Consider the following 16062-nt stretch of genomic DNA (forward strand, 5'->3'; position numbering starts at 1 on the left):
TGGTCGTTTGCCTTGACCTTTCAACTATAGGTCACTGACCCGTAGAGGGATCTGGAGAAAGTAAAAGTAGAGGTTTAAACTGTTGTGAGCAACTTTACCTGTTTTAAGGGCTAGTATGGCGGGGCGACGGGCACTTCACTTTGTTTTCAAAGTCGGAGACCGCAACACCACGGCAAAATTCTACAGAGACATACTGGGCATGAAGGTAAGTGAGCTTTTATGCATGTAGTTGTTGTAAGTTAATGTCTCTCCAAGGAGCTTTTAAAAAGTTTTATCAAGCTCCTTGCTTGCTCTAACCGCTTGATTCGTCGGCATATGGTTACTAGTACATGCAGATCTTCGGTTAAAAGATAATGAACCTTCTTGGAACTCATTACAGAACATAACAGCTGAGCAAGTAATTACTGTAACAAATTATATGCAATGCATCAATTGCAAATATGCAAGTCACTGTGATACAACAAACATTGGGGTCTGTCTTTAACTAAGATTTTTCTTTTATATTCTGATAACTCATGACTCATAGATCTATTATCTATAAAAATACTTTTTTCAGGTTCTTAGGCATGAGGAGTTTGAAGAAGGTTGCAAGGCTTCCTGCAATGGGTGAGTACCTTGATAACATTAATGTTCTTAGTTGTAAACAGTCCTTTTGTAGACCATGTTTGATACTAAGTCCAGATATATTAAGTTCTTAACATTTGACCCTAACCCAATTTGTATAACACCCACAATGTATCATACTGTGCCATGCTTAGGTCAAACTGTGAGCCAACTTATTAAGTAATGTTCAGATCAAGCAAAAGCTCCAGACAAGGCAAAATCCCAGGCTGATTGCAAGACAGTCTTGTCTGATACCTCCAATTCCTCTGTTCCAGCCCGTACAAAGGCAGGTGGAGTAAGACTATGGTAGGGTATGGCCCACTAGTAGGCACCAGTCTTAGAATATCCCGGATGTAAGCAAAAACAGCGATTGCTTTTATGAAGACAGGATCTATTTCTAATACAGTCCTGATATACTCACATCTATTCCAGCCCATATGACGGCAGGTGGAGTAAGACTATGGTTGGGTACGGTCCAGAGGACAACCACTTTGTGGTGGAGCTGACCTACAACTATGGTCTCAGCACCTACAAACTGGGAAATGACTTTCTGGTTAGTACTATTAACCAACTGTTAGAAATGTGAAGGCATTGTAGATGTAAACAGTCAGGGCTAGATGTTGGGCGCTTCAGCCCTTATATAATATTACATGTATAACCAACTCAGCCCATGGCTAATCGTTTCAATCCTGCTCAATACAATACAAAACAATACCCTAACCTTAACCATAACCAAAGTTGACTGGCATGTTGTACCATATCCACCAAGGTGTCGAGCCCATAGTTCACTGACCTGAGTTGGTAGTTATAAAGGACCATTAGGGCTTGCCAGTGCTAACTATACTGTTATATACAGTTATCGCTCACTCAATCTCACCCGGAACCCTCCCTTACTATACCTTTCCGACTTACTATGTTTTCTTTGAACCAACCTTAATGGATAAATTTCTCCTCCCTGCTGTCTATCTGGTTTTGAATAAAAAATTGGTGCCAAATGGCTTATTTGTCTCATCTTGGTGAAAAGTTTTATATTGGAAGTGTGTAGATCCACATCTTTAGACACATTTATTTACTATATTGTTTCAAAATGTCTATCTCCTCACATTATAGGGACTGACAATCAAGTCCAAAACTGCGATAGAGAATGCCAAGAAGCACAACTGGCCAATCACAGAGGAGGAGACGGGTCGCTACATGACCCAGGCCCCAGGAGGGTACAAGTTTTACCTGCTGAACGAGGACCAGCCAAGTACAGGTACACACTCTTCATGGGGTTTTTGTTTTTTTATAAAAGCCTTGACAACACTGTGAGGATTTTCCTAATATAATACTGCAAGGATGATGGACTCATTATTTTTTTACACAACCAGTTTACACTCACTCTTGCTTATGTTTTGATGTCTCTCAGATACCTTCCTCAGAGCTTCTAACTGGAGTTCTGCTTCTTGCTGCTATATATAGCCGATGCACTTAGCACTTTTGCGGCAAGAACACAATCCCCAAAGTGTCTGAGAGACATCAAAACATAAGCAAGATTGAGTACAAACTGGTTGTGTAAAAAAATTCCCCTATATCCTATATTCTACCAACCTGATGAAATTATTTTTCAGATGATGGGTTCTGTTGTCAGTTTGATAGACAAGTCTGCATGTAAACACTGCAAGGATAAAGCCACATTATTGGGTTACACTTAAAACCTTAACTGTACCATAGGTGTTTGATCGTAGGTGTGTCCAAACAAAGGGTTGGGGTATTGGGACACAGAACTGTCCCCATTAATGTTTATTCAGAAACTGATGTTACCTGTACCTAGAATGTACTAGTACCTTGTACCATTTTCTGAACATTCGATTCTGGCTTTTTGATATTTGCAAGTCTGATTTTGACACTTGAAATATTGATTCTGTTTGTTTTTTTTAAAATCAGACCCAGTGCAGAAAGTTACGCTAGCTTCTTCCGACTTACAGAAGTCTGTGGGTAAGTACAGTTTTGAAAGCTTAAAGGACTGTCACCTATGACAATTCCTTAAAGTAAGGCTAAAGCTTCCTTGATATAATTAATTAGAGTTTCTTCTATGTCTTGTTCAGTTCTGTTCCATTGATTGTACATTCTCATGTTTTTGCTGTGTTGTTAATTTGATCATCATATACATGTCATTGTGTCTGAATGTTACTTTTGTTCTTTCCAGACTACTGGTCCACACTGTGTGGTATGAAACTGTACAACAATGATGGGAAGATGGCTACCTTAGGGTATGGTGACAGTCAGGTAAATGTTCAAATCCATTGACGAAATCACAGTGCTATATTACTTCACGTAATTACTGGCTCTAATTGTCACTAGCACCCCTGTTGTAGTTGTTTATACAGAATCTAGCTGCATATTCTTTTTGCTGTTCTGTACTTTATCATCACTAGCTTTATCAAAAATGGTTAATCGAAAAGATATTTTCAGGGATATCATATTGCTTGTAAATGATTCAACGGTTACCATAGTTTCTGATGAACACTACTGTTTTTCTCAGTGCAAACTTGAACTCCAGGATGTTGCAGGAAAGGTGGACCATGCCACGGCATTCGGGAGGATAGCTTTCTCCTGTCCCCGGACACAGGTAATACTGATTTATTTTTACTTCTTGAGAGCAGTGAACAAAACAAAAGAAATCATAAAATGGAAGATGCTAGAAATGCTTGGAAATTTTGCATCTGTACTTGGTTGTTGTCCATTGCAGTTTACACTCAGTTCTTATGCAAATGTAATAGAACTGATTAGGTAAATAAAAGGAGCATTTGAAAAAAAAAAGAGTAACATAAAATTTGTAAAGTTAAGATAAAGGGCTACAAATCAAATCAATGCAAAACTTTTATTAAAGTGTTGTGTAAGATTTCTCTGTTGCATTCTTTTATTTAAGTGTTGTGTAAGATTTCTCTGTTGCAAACAGTTGTGATTACATTTTTATTTTTCCAGCTTCCCGAAATTGAGGGAAAGATAAAATCAGAGGGTCAGACCATCTTGACCCCACTGGTCAGTCTGGACACTCCAGGGAAAGCCACTGTGGAAGTGGTCATTCTGGCTGACCCAGTAAGTGGGCTACAACTTAATAACTCCTATTAGTCCTAATGTCAGTGTCACTGATGAAAGTGTCTGTCAGGTGTCAGTTAAAGGCAACCATAGCATTATTAAGGTGTTGGAAATGAAAATGCTCTGGATAAGGCAGTCTGAATGATATTGACATTTACTGCACCATATTAGTACAGTTACATCATTATTTCTTACTTTGAGCAGTTAGAAATGGCACAGAAGCAAGAGTATTGGACCCCCCCCCCCCAAAAAAAAAGAATTAAGCACACTTAAAGTAAAACATCTGTACATTAAGTTGGTCAATGATTATCATTAAGGAAAGGAAGGCATCTTTGTCATTCTCTGTGACATGGAGATTTCTTGTGTGCTTGCAGGATGGCCATGAGATCTGTTTTGTTGGAGACGAGGCCTTCAGAGAACTGTCTCAGGTGGACCCTAAGTCTGACCAGCTCCTTACTGATGTATGTAACATCACAACAAATGTTCTACTTTTTTAAAAAGGAATAACAAATTTGGGGGCTATATAACTTATATTTTCTGTTTAGCATTTTTCTCCATGACAGCACTATGCACTGGTTTACATGAAAAACTGTTACAGTATCTATTGCTCATAGGCAGTTTTACATTCCTTTAGATAAAACAGTATTGAGTGTTCAGTCTACAATGATAGTTATTTTATGTTGCTCACATCTTGTCTTTTTTTACAGGCCATGGCAGCAGACAAAAGTGATGAATGGTTTGCAAAACACAACAAACAAAAGGCTTCAGCATAAACATTGGGGAGTGAAGCTCCATCTTCAGACTGAAGTTTTCCAAGCTTGTAAGAGTAATCTGATGATAAAGACGTATTTGTCAAGGCTGTGTATACTATGCATATTCTTAAGTCTTGGAGATGATGTTATAGAGTTAATGACCCGCCCTGAGGTGTATAAGGTGACATGATTCATGGCTAGTCCCGGCCTATAATAACTGAAGGAAGCGACCAAGTCTGCGTGGCATAAACAAGCCTTGGGCCTGGCATGCAAGAATGACAGCACTGTACATATTGATCTGACTCTGAAAAATAGAACAAGCTTAAGGTTTTGTATCTCATGTACAAATGTATTTAATGCGGTGTTACCTTAACTTGTTTACTTTTACCTGACAGCTTTTCGATTAGGAGATCCTTACACATTCTGGGCAAGCAAAGAACACATAAGATTTAAGGTACGACTATCGAAAGAGTACCCCCGTTTGTGATCAGCCAGACACATGAGACGATGGTGGGACGAATGTAACCACGCCATTACATTCTGCTATACTGACTGGTGCGAACCACCATGGACGGAACAATATCTGCTAGTCTTGTACAGCCTGTGTGGAAATAGATGGTGATGAAACAAATCATAAGTGGTAACGAAAGAAAATAAATCAAATGTACTATTAGTGTCAACTGCAAGAAATCCTGTCTTAAGCACACCTTAGAATGCGCAAAAATATTTTTCATGATTGTTTGTATGAACGCATACCTTTCCCATGCTTTCCGTGTGTTTGAAGATCAGACTTCGTGCATTGTTTGTGTCTCGCTAAAAAGCGAGCTCTTGTTTTCTTTTAATACATTTACTACATAGATGATATACCTTTGACTAAGTAGATTAGTTCCATGAAATACTTAGGCAATACAACTTTTTATAAAGCATACCCGACAGAGCCATGGCAAGACTGAGCTCCTCCTTAAGAATGCTGAGCACCTTTGTCGCGCCTTCTTCGCCCTGTACGTGTAGATAGACAATCATAACAAGGGTGCCTTTATAACTTTCTTTGGACTTTGGAGAAATATATAACGTAAATTGCACAAAAAAAGTTATTGAAAAACGGATTATAATCTGACCAGATAAATTTCATAATAAAGGCAACTTTTTTTGTCAAGGAGGCAGAAGACAGAACGAGATGGGCAAAGATCATCGTTGCCTGTAGTCGTGGAGCCCCTACGACCACTGTGGTCATGGGCCGTGGGTGAGTGAGTGAGTAAGTGAGTGAGAGAGTGAAACTAACATGGAAACCTTATAATCACATAGTGGTATCAGACGATTTTACTTACGTCATAGCACAGCCCCCAAATCACAGGTCGGCCCACAAACACTGCCCTGGCGCCGAGAGCAAGAGCCTTGAGAACATCTGTTCCCGTCCGTACTCCACCATCCATGTACACCTCTAACTTATCACCAGCTGCCTGCACGATCTCAGGCAGGGCTTCTATCTGTAGATACAACGTTAAAGGTACTAAAGTGAACACTGTACCGATCAATAGGTTCTATTTCAACAGGTCTGGCAATGAAACTATCATTGCCATGCCGACAACGGCCTCTAACTAGAAGTGAACATGATATTAGACGACTCAAACCTAGAAAAGAATGGACTGTCAGTAAGCCCACCGTGATTGATGTCTACTTCTTCCCCTTGTTACTAAACGCTCTGATGCTTCTGGAATGCGGCTGTCCCTTTTTCTAGAATATTATATCAAACCAAAATACAGATATACATCGCACAAGCACAAATATAAACTGAAAAATAATAAATTCTACATTCTTACTCTTCAACTCCTTGAAGTCTTAGTCTGTTGACAAAGTGTGCAATACGGGAAGTCTGTAAGAGAATTTGCAGAAGTTGAAGAATAGCCGTACGACTGGAAGGTTACCGTTGCAGGCACGCCGTCCAGTTCTCTCCCTCCGTGGTTTGACACCAGGCTAATCCAAACCCAGAACCTTTGGCGTATAGGTGAACATCCATCCATCCATCCATCAGTCCCGTAGCTCAGGAGGTTATATACTCTCAAACAATGAACATGAAGGTGAACTAGAGCTACCGTAACGCCGTCCAGCTGTCTGCCTCCGTGGTTGGACACTAGGATCGGATTGTACCCTGGCTATTCAAACCCAGAACCTTTGGCTTATAGGTGAACAGCAAAAGGTCACATATTTTCAAACAATGAAGGTGAACCAGACCCTACCGTTGCAGGAACACCGTCCAGTTGCCTGCCCCCGTGGTTGGACACCAGGATCCCGTCCACTCCGTGCTGTACGGCCAGCCGAGTGTCCTCAGCGGTCAGGATGCCCTTCAGGATGATGGGTAGACTACAGATGGACCTGAGCCAGGCGACGTCCTTCCAGCTTAAGGCGGGGTCGTGGCCGCGATTTTTGACGTGATCCTGTACATGCATGGAAACGGACATTTCAAGCATAGTTTCATGGCAATGAAACCATCACAATCATCTGAAAACAAGTGCTATATTTTAGTAGCGCAATTTAAGCATCTGTTTATTTGCAGCTAGTGACAACGCTATGAGAGAGCGAAAGGCTGGTTGGTTGTGTTAACGTCGTTTTTCAAAGACATTACGACAAATGACGAATCTTCGTTATTATATGCGGATCAAAGACCATGCATAGAAACGAAATTCCAACTGCATCTTCCATCAGCAATTCAATTATAAGCATTGACTGACCGTCTATAGCTAGTCAAATCGCTTTCTGATCAATCTCTGTGGGGCCAGGCTTTTTTTTTTTTATTATATAGTACTTTTGTCTTGCTCCGCGGATCGCTGGTCAAATTGTAGAAATTGGACAAATTGAATAGTGTGCTAAGGGCCGGGGGTCCATATCACCGACAAGACTTCTTACCTGTACGACGTTCTGTCCGAGGTTGAGAGGCTTGAGGTGCGGAGGGAGCTTAAACCGATACCTGAGCTCCTGGTACCGTCTCCCCACATAGGAGGCGTCTACCGTCACCACTAAGGCCCTGTACCCGGCGCGCTCCACTCTCTGCACCATTGTCTTAGTCAACTCTCTATCCGGACGGATCTGAAGTTGGAACCACTTCAGACCCTCGGGACTTGACGTCATAACGTCTTCAAGTGTTGAGTTAGAGGAGGTGGATGATATCATGCAGGTCTTAAAGCGAGCCGCGGCTATGAGGAATATAAGGATTATTTTTAAGGTGCAGTCACACTTTATTTTTTCATACGCAATCGTATGCACAATAAGCCTCTCATACGCATTTCAATCGTTTTGTACAATCTTTAGGTATGCGTACTGGGCCGTACTATACGTATGCCTGCGTACGTGCATAAAACTGACACAAAACAATTAAGACGCATAGCCCTGTGTTGGAGGATGACCTTATTTACGGTACGTGATTACTATATACACTGTTACGTTGTCGATTTTGTATTTCGAAACACTCATACTCAATAGTATCGTCAAAACGTAAGCAAATCGTCTGAAACAAAAACCTGAATTTGGTCATGTCTAAGGAGTAAATACCGTGCCGTTGAAGAAGGAATGCAAACATTTGTAGAAGCTGTCAAAGCTGAAAAATCTGTCGTACCGTGGGACATTGCAGTTTATGTACTGAACTACTCAACGTAAAGTTGAAGACAGGTTTATACCTCTAGCTGCACAGAGGTCCCCGTTCGGGGCAAAGAGCCCGAGGGCGCCCATCGGACTCACTCCTATCGGCATGTCCACGGCACGGCCCAGCAGAGTGGTGGACAGGTCCCGTGCCGACACGTCACGGAGAAACCTCGGCCGGAGACGGAGTCTGGTGGGCGCCACAGATGGACATATTCACAAGGAACAAATGAATGAACTCAATTGCTCTTCAGTTGTACACGGTATATACAACGTATAGCAACAATGTCAAAGCAACAGATAAAATGATACTGAGTCTATTTTATGTCTTAAGTCTATGACTACAGGAATATGGACGTAAATGGCGTATTGACATAATATACATTCAACTTAAACGTTTCAGTCTGCCGTACAATACGCTCTCTCTTTTATAAAGCGATTGTATATCATAATTACGGAATAATGAAATTTACAAAATCTCTGTATTTGTAATGGCTATATGAGGTCTTCCAACTCTTGTTTCTTGAAATATGGTACCTTCGTATAATTGTCACAAAACTTGTCCAAACATTGTGTTGTATGCAATAGTCGTTTATCTAGATTCTGGAGGATTCAGGTACATTGAAAAGCCTATGACTTGAAACTACTCGTAGTATGAACATTGATCACTAAATGTTGCCTTACTCGCTAACCGCTGGCATTAAAACATGATGCAATACTAGTTTATAATAGATATAGGTCAAGTTTGCACAAGTGTCACCCCCGTCGCTGAAAGGTCTATGCGTCTGTTGTAACCCCCCTTATGCAAGATGCTTCAGTGTGAAGACATGAATTCAAAGCACACCCTCTAAGGCCAAGATTTATAATCAAACACGCTTCCACAACGGCCTACAACAGAACATGATTCAAAACTGTATAAGCCAGTGACGTTTAATAGTCTTGAAACCTGCTTTTGGCCCAGATATACCAGGACGTCGTCAATACAAAAGGCCATAATTATAACGTCCAACAACACTGCGTTCGGCCTGGAATTTTCAGTTTTATATTAATATTTAACGTTAAAGTTGCACACACTGAAATTCAACACTGCATTACACTAGTGAAATGTCGACGCCCTGGAAGATATTTTCTTGTCTCACCTTTTGAACGCCGCTTCGTTTTCTAGAAGAGTTTGACACTCCCCGGCACCATTGCTTGAGTAACCGCGCTCATTCCTGCCCATACGATCCAAGGCGTACTGCTCAAGGTCCTTAATGCACACGATGGAGTTACCCGACATCGTCTAAGCAATCTCCTTGGCCAAGCTTGGTCTAAGTATGTGTCCCACTGGCCGCTTTGCGATCAGACTGGGGGTAGACGTATCGTCTCCTAACACTCGTATGCCGACAGCAGTTCAAAAACTTAAACATGTATACCTGTAACACCAGTCACATCGATGTCCATAGCGACATGTCGCTAGCTGTTATTCACAGTACGTTGAAAGGGGGGCGTTCCTACTCATACGACCTTCTGACACTCTGGGCAAGTTTACTGAACACACTAGAGTACTATGGAAACAATATTACCAGAATTAGTTTATGGTAGTAGAAATCGTTTTACACATTGCAATGGAGAGAATACAGCTATATATTTACGGATGGCAAAGGATTTGAATTAATACACATATTCATAGTAAACACAGAGAAGAGAATATTTTCAAATGGTGCTTTTCACTACCCGTTTTTCAATGGAATAGACCAATTGCTCTGTTTAATTAGGTGAAAGGTGAGAGAGGGCACACAGCGCACTGTTGGACTTTGAACATCTGTAGTAAAGTTTAAATACCTCAATGAAGAGTATTTGTGTTTCCAGATATTTGTATTAAAGCATGACTTTAGAACCTCTGGATGGATTGTAATAATATTTTGTCTGTGTATGGATGGGGTTGGGAATGTGATGGTCAATGTCGCTTTTAGGCCCACTGGTGTGTGACCTTGGTACTGCAGCAGCTTGCTCTGGAACTGCAGCAGCATTCGTTGTTCCTCTGTTCAGCTATCCTTGTAGAAAGATTTCATCAAAAAGCCCTTCAAATCTGAGAGGATAAAACACATTATGAAAAATTCAATATGAAAATGATAAAAGAGAGCTTTTGTCTTGTATGACATTTTGCAAATTTTAATGGGAGATACAACGTTTTTGTATTGCAGTACATCTTAGATGCAGATATAATACCAGAATTAAAAACAAATTGCACATACATCTGTAGTACTTCATTGAGAACAGTATTCTTCTGCTTTTAGTACGTTCCAGTACAATTCCATCACACTATTGTCTGAGGGTAAAAGAATGACAACTATACTGATAGTCAGATGAGCGGGTATGCAATTTAAGCAGCTATATAGTCATTTAAAAGACAGATACAGAGACAGAGTTGTTGAAAGGACTGCAGGCCTAAAGGGTCAGGAGGCAGGGAGATAGTTAAGAGACTATAATTACTATTACCGTTAACTGTACCAGCCAGTTACATCCTCAGTTTCTGACTTCATAATGCTAATGATAGATCATTGCAACAAACTACATTCTTTTTATTTCTTCTTATTCACATTTGGAAAGCAAGCTTCTCATGCTTATATGATTCCCTTCTAAGAATATACTAGTACTCTCTGTCTACAATTACTTTACTTCTATTTTCCGATGTACAAGTACAATATGCATTATGCTTAACTGTACTGCAGAAACACTGCTAAAATCTCCTTTCCCAAATACTATATAAGCTCCTGCAAAAATAGATGTATTCCACTGTACTTTGGATAAAAATGATGGCCCGCCTCAGGACATCTAGCTACTACTATTACATGTATATGCGATGACTTAATGATGATGATGATATGTGTGACACAGAAGAAAACATTAAAGTCGACTGTATCTACTGTCTCGGACGACAAGAGCTGGGGTAATATCTCGTAAACTTCTACAACCTGGAAGACAAAAGGTGGCAATTTAAAACATTACCTTAATTTGCATAAAGTTAGCAGCCACAGCTCCAAACTACTACAAACTTAAATTCACAGTAACTGGGAAAGCACCCTGAGTAGACATTTTTCTCACAAATAAACAGTGTCAATAAACATAATAATCATAAAGTAAAAACATACACAACATATTAGAGACAAGAAAGTCTTGGACTTGAAAAGATAAGTTTTGATAAAATGACACACCTGACAAAGCCATGGCTAGACTGAATTCCTCTTTCAGGATACTGAGTACCTTGGCCACACCCTCTTGTCCCTACAGATGAATATACAAAATGTCATCAAGACAATATGGTCACCGGGGCACAGACTCACACTTCAGCAACATGTCTAGTGCCATCAAAGTATTCACATTTGCCCTTGTTATATTGGAAAGATTGACATTACACTTAAGATAAACAAATACCCTCATACAGCCATATAGCCTTGTTTGGGCGACTGTTGGCTAAAGATGTAAACTTTCGATCAGATTTTTCTAATTAACCACAATGAACATAAAAATGTAGCATCCATTCCCCTGTAGTCTGTACCCCCTGCAATATCCACACCCCCTGTAGAGCCCTGTAGTGTAAGTACTGTTCGGTCTGTACCCCCTATAAAGTTTGTAACGTTACACCTGTAGTGTCAATACCACTGTGTTGTCCATACATCTGTAGTGTCCGTACCCTCTGCAGTGTCCATTCCCCCGAGGTGCCTACATTCCCTATAGTGTACATACTACCTGTTGTGTCTGTACTCCCTACATGTGCTAGGTGTACATACCCCCTGTAGTGACCTTACTCCTGAAGTGTCCAGAATCACACAGTAGTATCAGTACCTCCTGCAGTGTCCAAACCTCCTGTAGTGTCCTTCCTTAAAGGGTGGCAACTCACCTTATAACACAGGCCCCAAACTGCGGGACGTCCAATAAACACCGCCCTGGCGCCGAGAGCCAGTGCCTTGAGAACATCTGTTCCCGTCCGTACTCCCCCGTCCATGTACACCTCTAACTTATCACCTGCTGCCTGCACGATCTCTGGCAGGGCTTCTATCTGGGAACATAATATATCATTCTGAATCAGCACAAAGAGTATATCCTTCTAAGAACAAATATTAAGACTAGAGATACAAGACAAGAGATGTTACTGTAATCTTCATTGCTTCTATTGAAGAATCTTGAAACATTTTTGTTTTGCATAATCAATTTACTGCTGCCTTTTGGTGTAAGTTTACAGACCAGTTTTGTACAGTGGGTACAGCTGCAGAAGTCCAGACTGTAAGGTTTGGACCCCTACTCCTATCAATAAATGTGGTGGGATCTTGAACATGCTCTAGATGTGTCTCTCCCCAAACATTTCCCTAATGAAAATTTGGTGCTAGTTGCATGGGCACAGTCTTGATTTCTACTGAGGATTCAAACCCAGAACCTTTGGTACCCTGTCTGTTTGTTTATTTAGATCTCTATTAGGTCGACAACTGAAGGTCATATTACCACATACTCAAGAAACGATGAACACACAAGTGAACTGCACTTCTCTGTTCTGTAATTGTTCACCATACCGTTGCAGGCACGCCGTCCAGTTGCCTGCCTCCGTGGTTGGACAACAGGATCCCGTCCACTCCGTGTTGTACGGCCAGCCGAGTGTCCTCAGCGGTCAGGATGCCCTTCAGGATGATGGGTAGACTACAGATGGACCTCAGCCAGGCGACATCCTTCCAGGACAGGGATACATCCGAGGACTGGTCAGGTCCTCCCAGCCCGTAATCCAGAGCCCCACTTCTGTCTTTCTTGCTCTGTGTTGGTGGAAAAAGTTGACAGGAGAATCTTAAGTCACACGTACTGCACACATGTAATGTTAAGTCATTATTTTTGTGGGGACTTTACTGTACATGGGAAAAGGAGGTTTTCAAGAAATCTGTGGTTGAGACTAGACAATTCTGTAGTACAGAGGTAAAACATTAGAAATTAGTGTTGTGAATTTGCGATAAAGATTGTTAATAAGAAAACTGCAAAACTACAACAAATGCAAACAAATGGTACTGCATGGAAGTAGACCAATCATTGGGCTAATGGCTCAAGCCAAAATGTAATCTCGATAAACTTGCAAAACATAGGAATGGGAGCAGGATTACAAACTTTGGACCTGACTACAGCTGAATTATACAGTACCCGGGGTAAGCCTGACTTAGTTTGTTGTGTTGTCACCCTTGACTTCTGCAAACCTCACCTTGCTGAGATCGGCATTGCCCAAGTTGGCCACTCTGAGATGTCGAGGCATTGAGAAGCCGTGTCTCATGTCGGGGTACCTTCTACCTACAATAGGCAAGTCCACAGTGAGCACCAGAGCCTTGTAGCCCGCCTGCTCTGCTCTCCGGACCAGCCCCGCGGTGGTAGCTCTATCAGGACGCACGTACAATTGGAACCACTTGAGTCCATCAGGGCTGGAGTCCATGATGTTCTCCATGGTGAAGTTGGAGTAAGTGCTGCATATCATACAGGTCTGGAACTGTGCTGAAGCTGTGAGGTGGGGTAGATGAGATTTATATTACATAGTTTACTTTTCATAGCCTGGGTACCATCTGATTTCTACTGGGGCTCCTTACACTTGCTACCCTAAAAAAATAGCGAGTGTAAGGAGCCCGGTAGAAATCGGATGGTACCCAGGCAAGGACCGAAAAATATATATAAAGAAGTAGTGCAATGCTGCTTTGAAAAGAGTTTGATATGGCTCACGTTTTTCACTAAGCAATCACTAGTAACCCAGGGTTTATGCTCCGCCCTAGAATGGGGAGGGGCCAATTATCTCCTGGCAGCATTTTGTAACTGGATAAGTGTGTTGTGTTTTTTTTTTTACGTGTAGAGGTCCTGTTGAATCTGATATGCAATATATGATATGAGGTTTGAAATATGTAGACAACAGAACAAAAGACTAGATTTACATGTCCTCATTGAATTGATCATGATAATGTTGAGGGTCTGCATGCTCTTTTCCGTAAGGCGTAGGCAGGCCTTTTAATTTCCCGTAATTTGTAGGGAAGCTATTTTATTTCACGTAATTCGTAGTGAGGATGGAAAATTTACCGTAAAGCGTAGCCAGTGCATTTCACGTAATGCGTAATCTAGCCCAAAAATTTTACGTAAAACGTAATCTAGCCTAAAAATTACCCGTAAATCGTAGTCTGGCCTCCCAAATTTCGTAAGTCGAAGCGTAGTCTACCAGTAAATTTTAGCCCTCAAAACAAAGGAAATTGCGTTTCAAAGGATCAAGATTTCAAAATTTTGCCGGACCTCCCTTGCGACTATTCGGTCATCGACATGGTAAAAATTGTATCGGTGGCCTCGCCCTCAAAAACCTTTTTGCTAATAGAAATGTCATTGAAGTTATAAATTAGCTTAGTCTGCCAGCAAAATTTGCCCATCAAAAATAAAATGCAGGAAATATCATTTTAGAGGGTCAAGATTTCAAAATTTTCATGGTCCTCCCTTGCGCCGCCTCGCACCTTCGGCGCTCGAAATTCTGAAAATGATGTCGGGGGATGTGACGTGTCAAACTCAAACACCTTTTTGCTGATAGAAATGTCATTTAACTCAGCTTTATATGATAGCCAGAAAAACATAAGAAATCACGGTTCAGGGTGTCAAGATTTCACAACTTCCCTTGCGACGCCTCGCCCCTTCGGCGCTCGGCATGGTAAAAAATCTGTTGGGTGGCTTACACTGAACCCCTGGGAATCTTTAATAAGATATGCCATTTAACTTAGCTTTGTCTACCAGCGAAAATTTCCCCTCAAAATGCAGGAAATGGTGTTTCAGAGAGTCAAAATTTCAAAATCTTCCCGGCGGAGCATGAACCCGCCCTTGCCGAGTGTTGCCAGTCTTTCAGAATTTAGCGTAAACCGTTGCCGGCCTTTCTGAATTTAGCGTAAAGCATTGCCAGCCTTCAGAATTTAACGTAAAACGTAGTCGACCGTCCTGAATTTAGCGTAAAACGTTGTCAGGACCCCCCATGCAGACCCTCAATGTTGTGCCAATATTTGTTGATTTGTTGAGTATCTTTTGAACCCTACTAAGTACAAAGCACTACATTTACACTCTACCTTTGGCTGTACCAATTTCCCCCTGAGGGGAGGCCAGGCCTTGGTTGGCTGTGGGGCTGATCCCGATGGGCATGTCTACTCTGTGTCCCAGGAGAGTGGTGGACATGTCTCGTACTGACACGTCTCGCAGGAACCGTGGTCGGAGACGGAGTCTGAAAATAAGGCTGTTGCTGTCAACGATGACAACTATTATACAGAGTGTAGAATGGCGCAAGTAGGTTTTTTAGATTACAGACGGTTGACGTCCACACCTGTGGACAAGATTGGGTGTTTGACATTGAATAGCATTGTGCAATCATTTGTAGGTGCGGCTTTCAAAGATTTTCAAATTAAGCGGAGTTGAGCCTTTGCATCCAAAGTGTCAAGGTGTGTTTTTTCCATGTCCGTCCATAGGCTTCTTAGTTTCCCAATCCCCTGCAACAACCCGAACATAGGGAAACATTGGGAAGATCATTTATCTGGAACATATTATGATCCATGGAAAAACCGCAATCCTGGATGGATCATAGACATTCCCTAGAACAAAGGAGTATTTCTTTCCTAGAAGACAGTTTAATACCTTCTGAAGGCTTCTTCATTGTCCCTCAGTGTCTGACACCCCTCCGCTCCTGCAGAGAAGAACCCCCATGCGTTCCTGTTGAGGTGTTCCTTCGCGTACTTCTCAAAATCCTTCAAACACACCAGAGAATCGGACGACATAATTTGCTGCTTCGTCCACTTACTATGAACCAAGTTGCACTGTAAACAAGTATTGTTCGCGTAAATTCGCTTGTCGTTTTCCGGAATGTGTAAGACTGGCCAAGGACGCTCAATCATTAGTCAATGAAAGTTGAAAGACCTTCCTTGAACTATAAACTTTGTAAGTGGTGACGCAATCTCTAACAGGAATATCGCATTAGATAAAG

At 41.5% G+C, this 16062-nt stretch overlaps 3 protein-coding genes across 3 annotated transcripts; 1 reads left to right on the plus strand and 2 right to left on the minus strand.

The window, feature by feature from the left end:
• Positions 1-8: 8 nt before the first annotated feature.
• On the plus strand, positions 9-5297 carry LOC118425583 (glyoxalase domain-containing protein 4-like). Its single transcript, XM_035834524.1, has 10 exons — positions 9-205; positions 557-606; positions 1036-1156; positions 1714-1858; positions 2530-2580; positions 2792-2871; positions 3128-3214; positions 3571-3684; positions 4059-4145; positions 4392-5297. The coding sequence occupies exons 1-10, from the start codon at positions 116-118 to the stop codon at positions 4455-4457; spliced, it is 891 nt and encodes a 296-aa protein (XP_035690417.1). The 5' UTR covers positions 9-115; the 3' UTR covers positions 4458-5297.
• LOC118425579 (hydroxyacid oxidase 1-like) lies at positions 4900-10035 on the minus strand. Its single transcript, XM_035834518.1, has 7 exons — positions 9209-10035; positions 8108-8259; positions 7341-7627; positions 6674-6871; positions 5765-5923; positions 5366-5435; positions 4900-5037 (listed from the first exon to the last, which is right to left on the minus strand). Exons 1-7 carry the CDS (start codon positions 9346-9348, stop codon positions 4970-4972), a joined length of 1074 nt encoding a protein of 357 aa, XP_035690411.1. The 5' UTR covers positions 9349-10035; the 3' UTR covers positions 4900-4969.
• Positions 10036-10212: 177 nt separating this feature from the next.
• Positions 10213-16031, minus strand: LOC118425576 (hydroxyacid oxidase 2-like). Its single transcript, XM_035834515.1, has 7 exons — positions 15717-16031; positions 15158-15309; positions 13288-13577; positions 12620-12853; positions 11953-12111; positions 11267-11336; positions 10213-11026 (listed from the first exon to the last, which is right to left on the minus strand). The coding sequence occupies exons 1-7, from the start codon at positions 15971-15973 to the stop codon at positions 10959-10961; spliced, it is 1230 nt and encodes a 409-aa protein (XP_035690408.1). The 5' UTR covers positions 15974-16031; the 3' UTR covers positions 10213-10958.
• Positions 16032-16062: the final 31 nt, after the last annotated feature.

The sequence above is a fragment of the Branchiostoma floridae genome, chromosome 11 (assembly GCF_000003815.2).
Source record: "Branchiostoma floridae strain S238N-H82 chromosome 11, Bfl_VNyyK, whole genome shotgun sequence".
NCBI lineage: Eukaryota > Metazoa > Chordata > Leptocardii > Amphioxiformes > Branchiostomatidae > Branchiostoma > Branchiostoma floridae.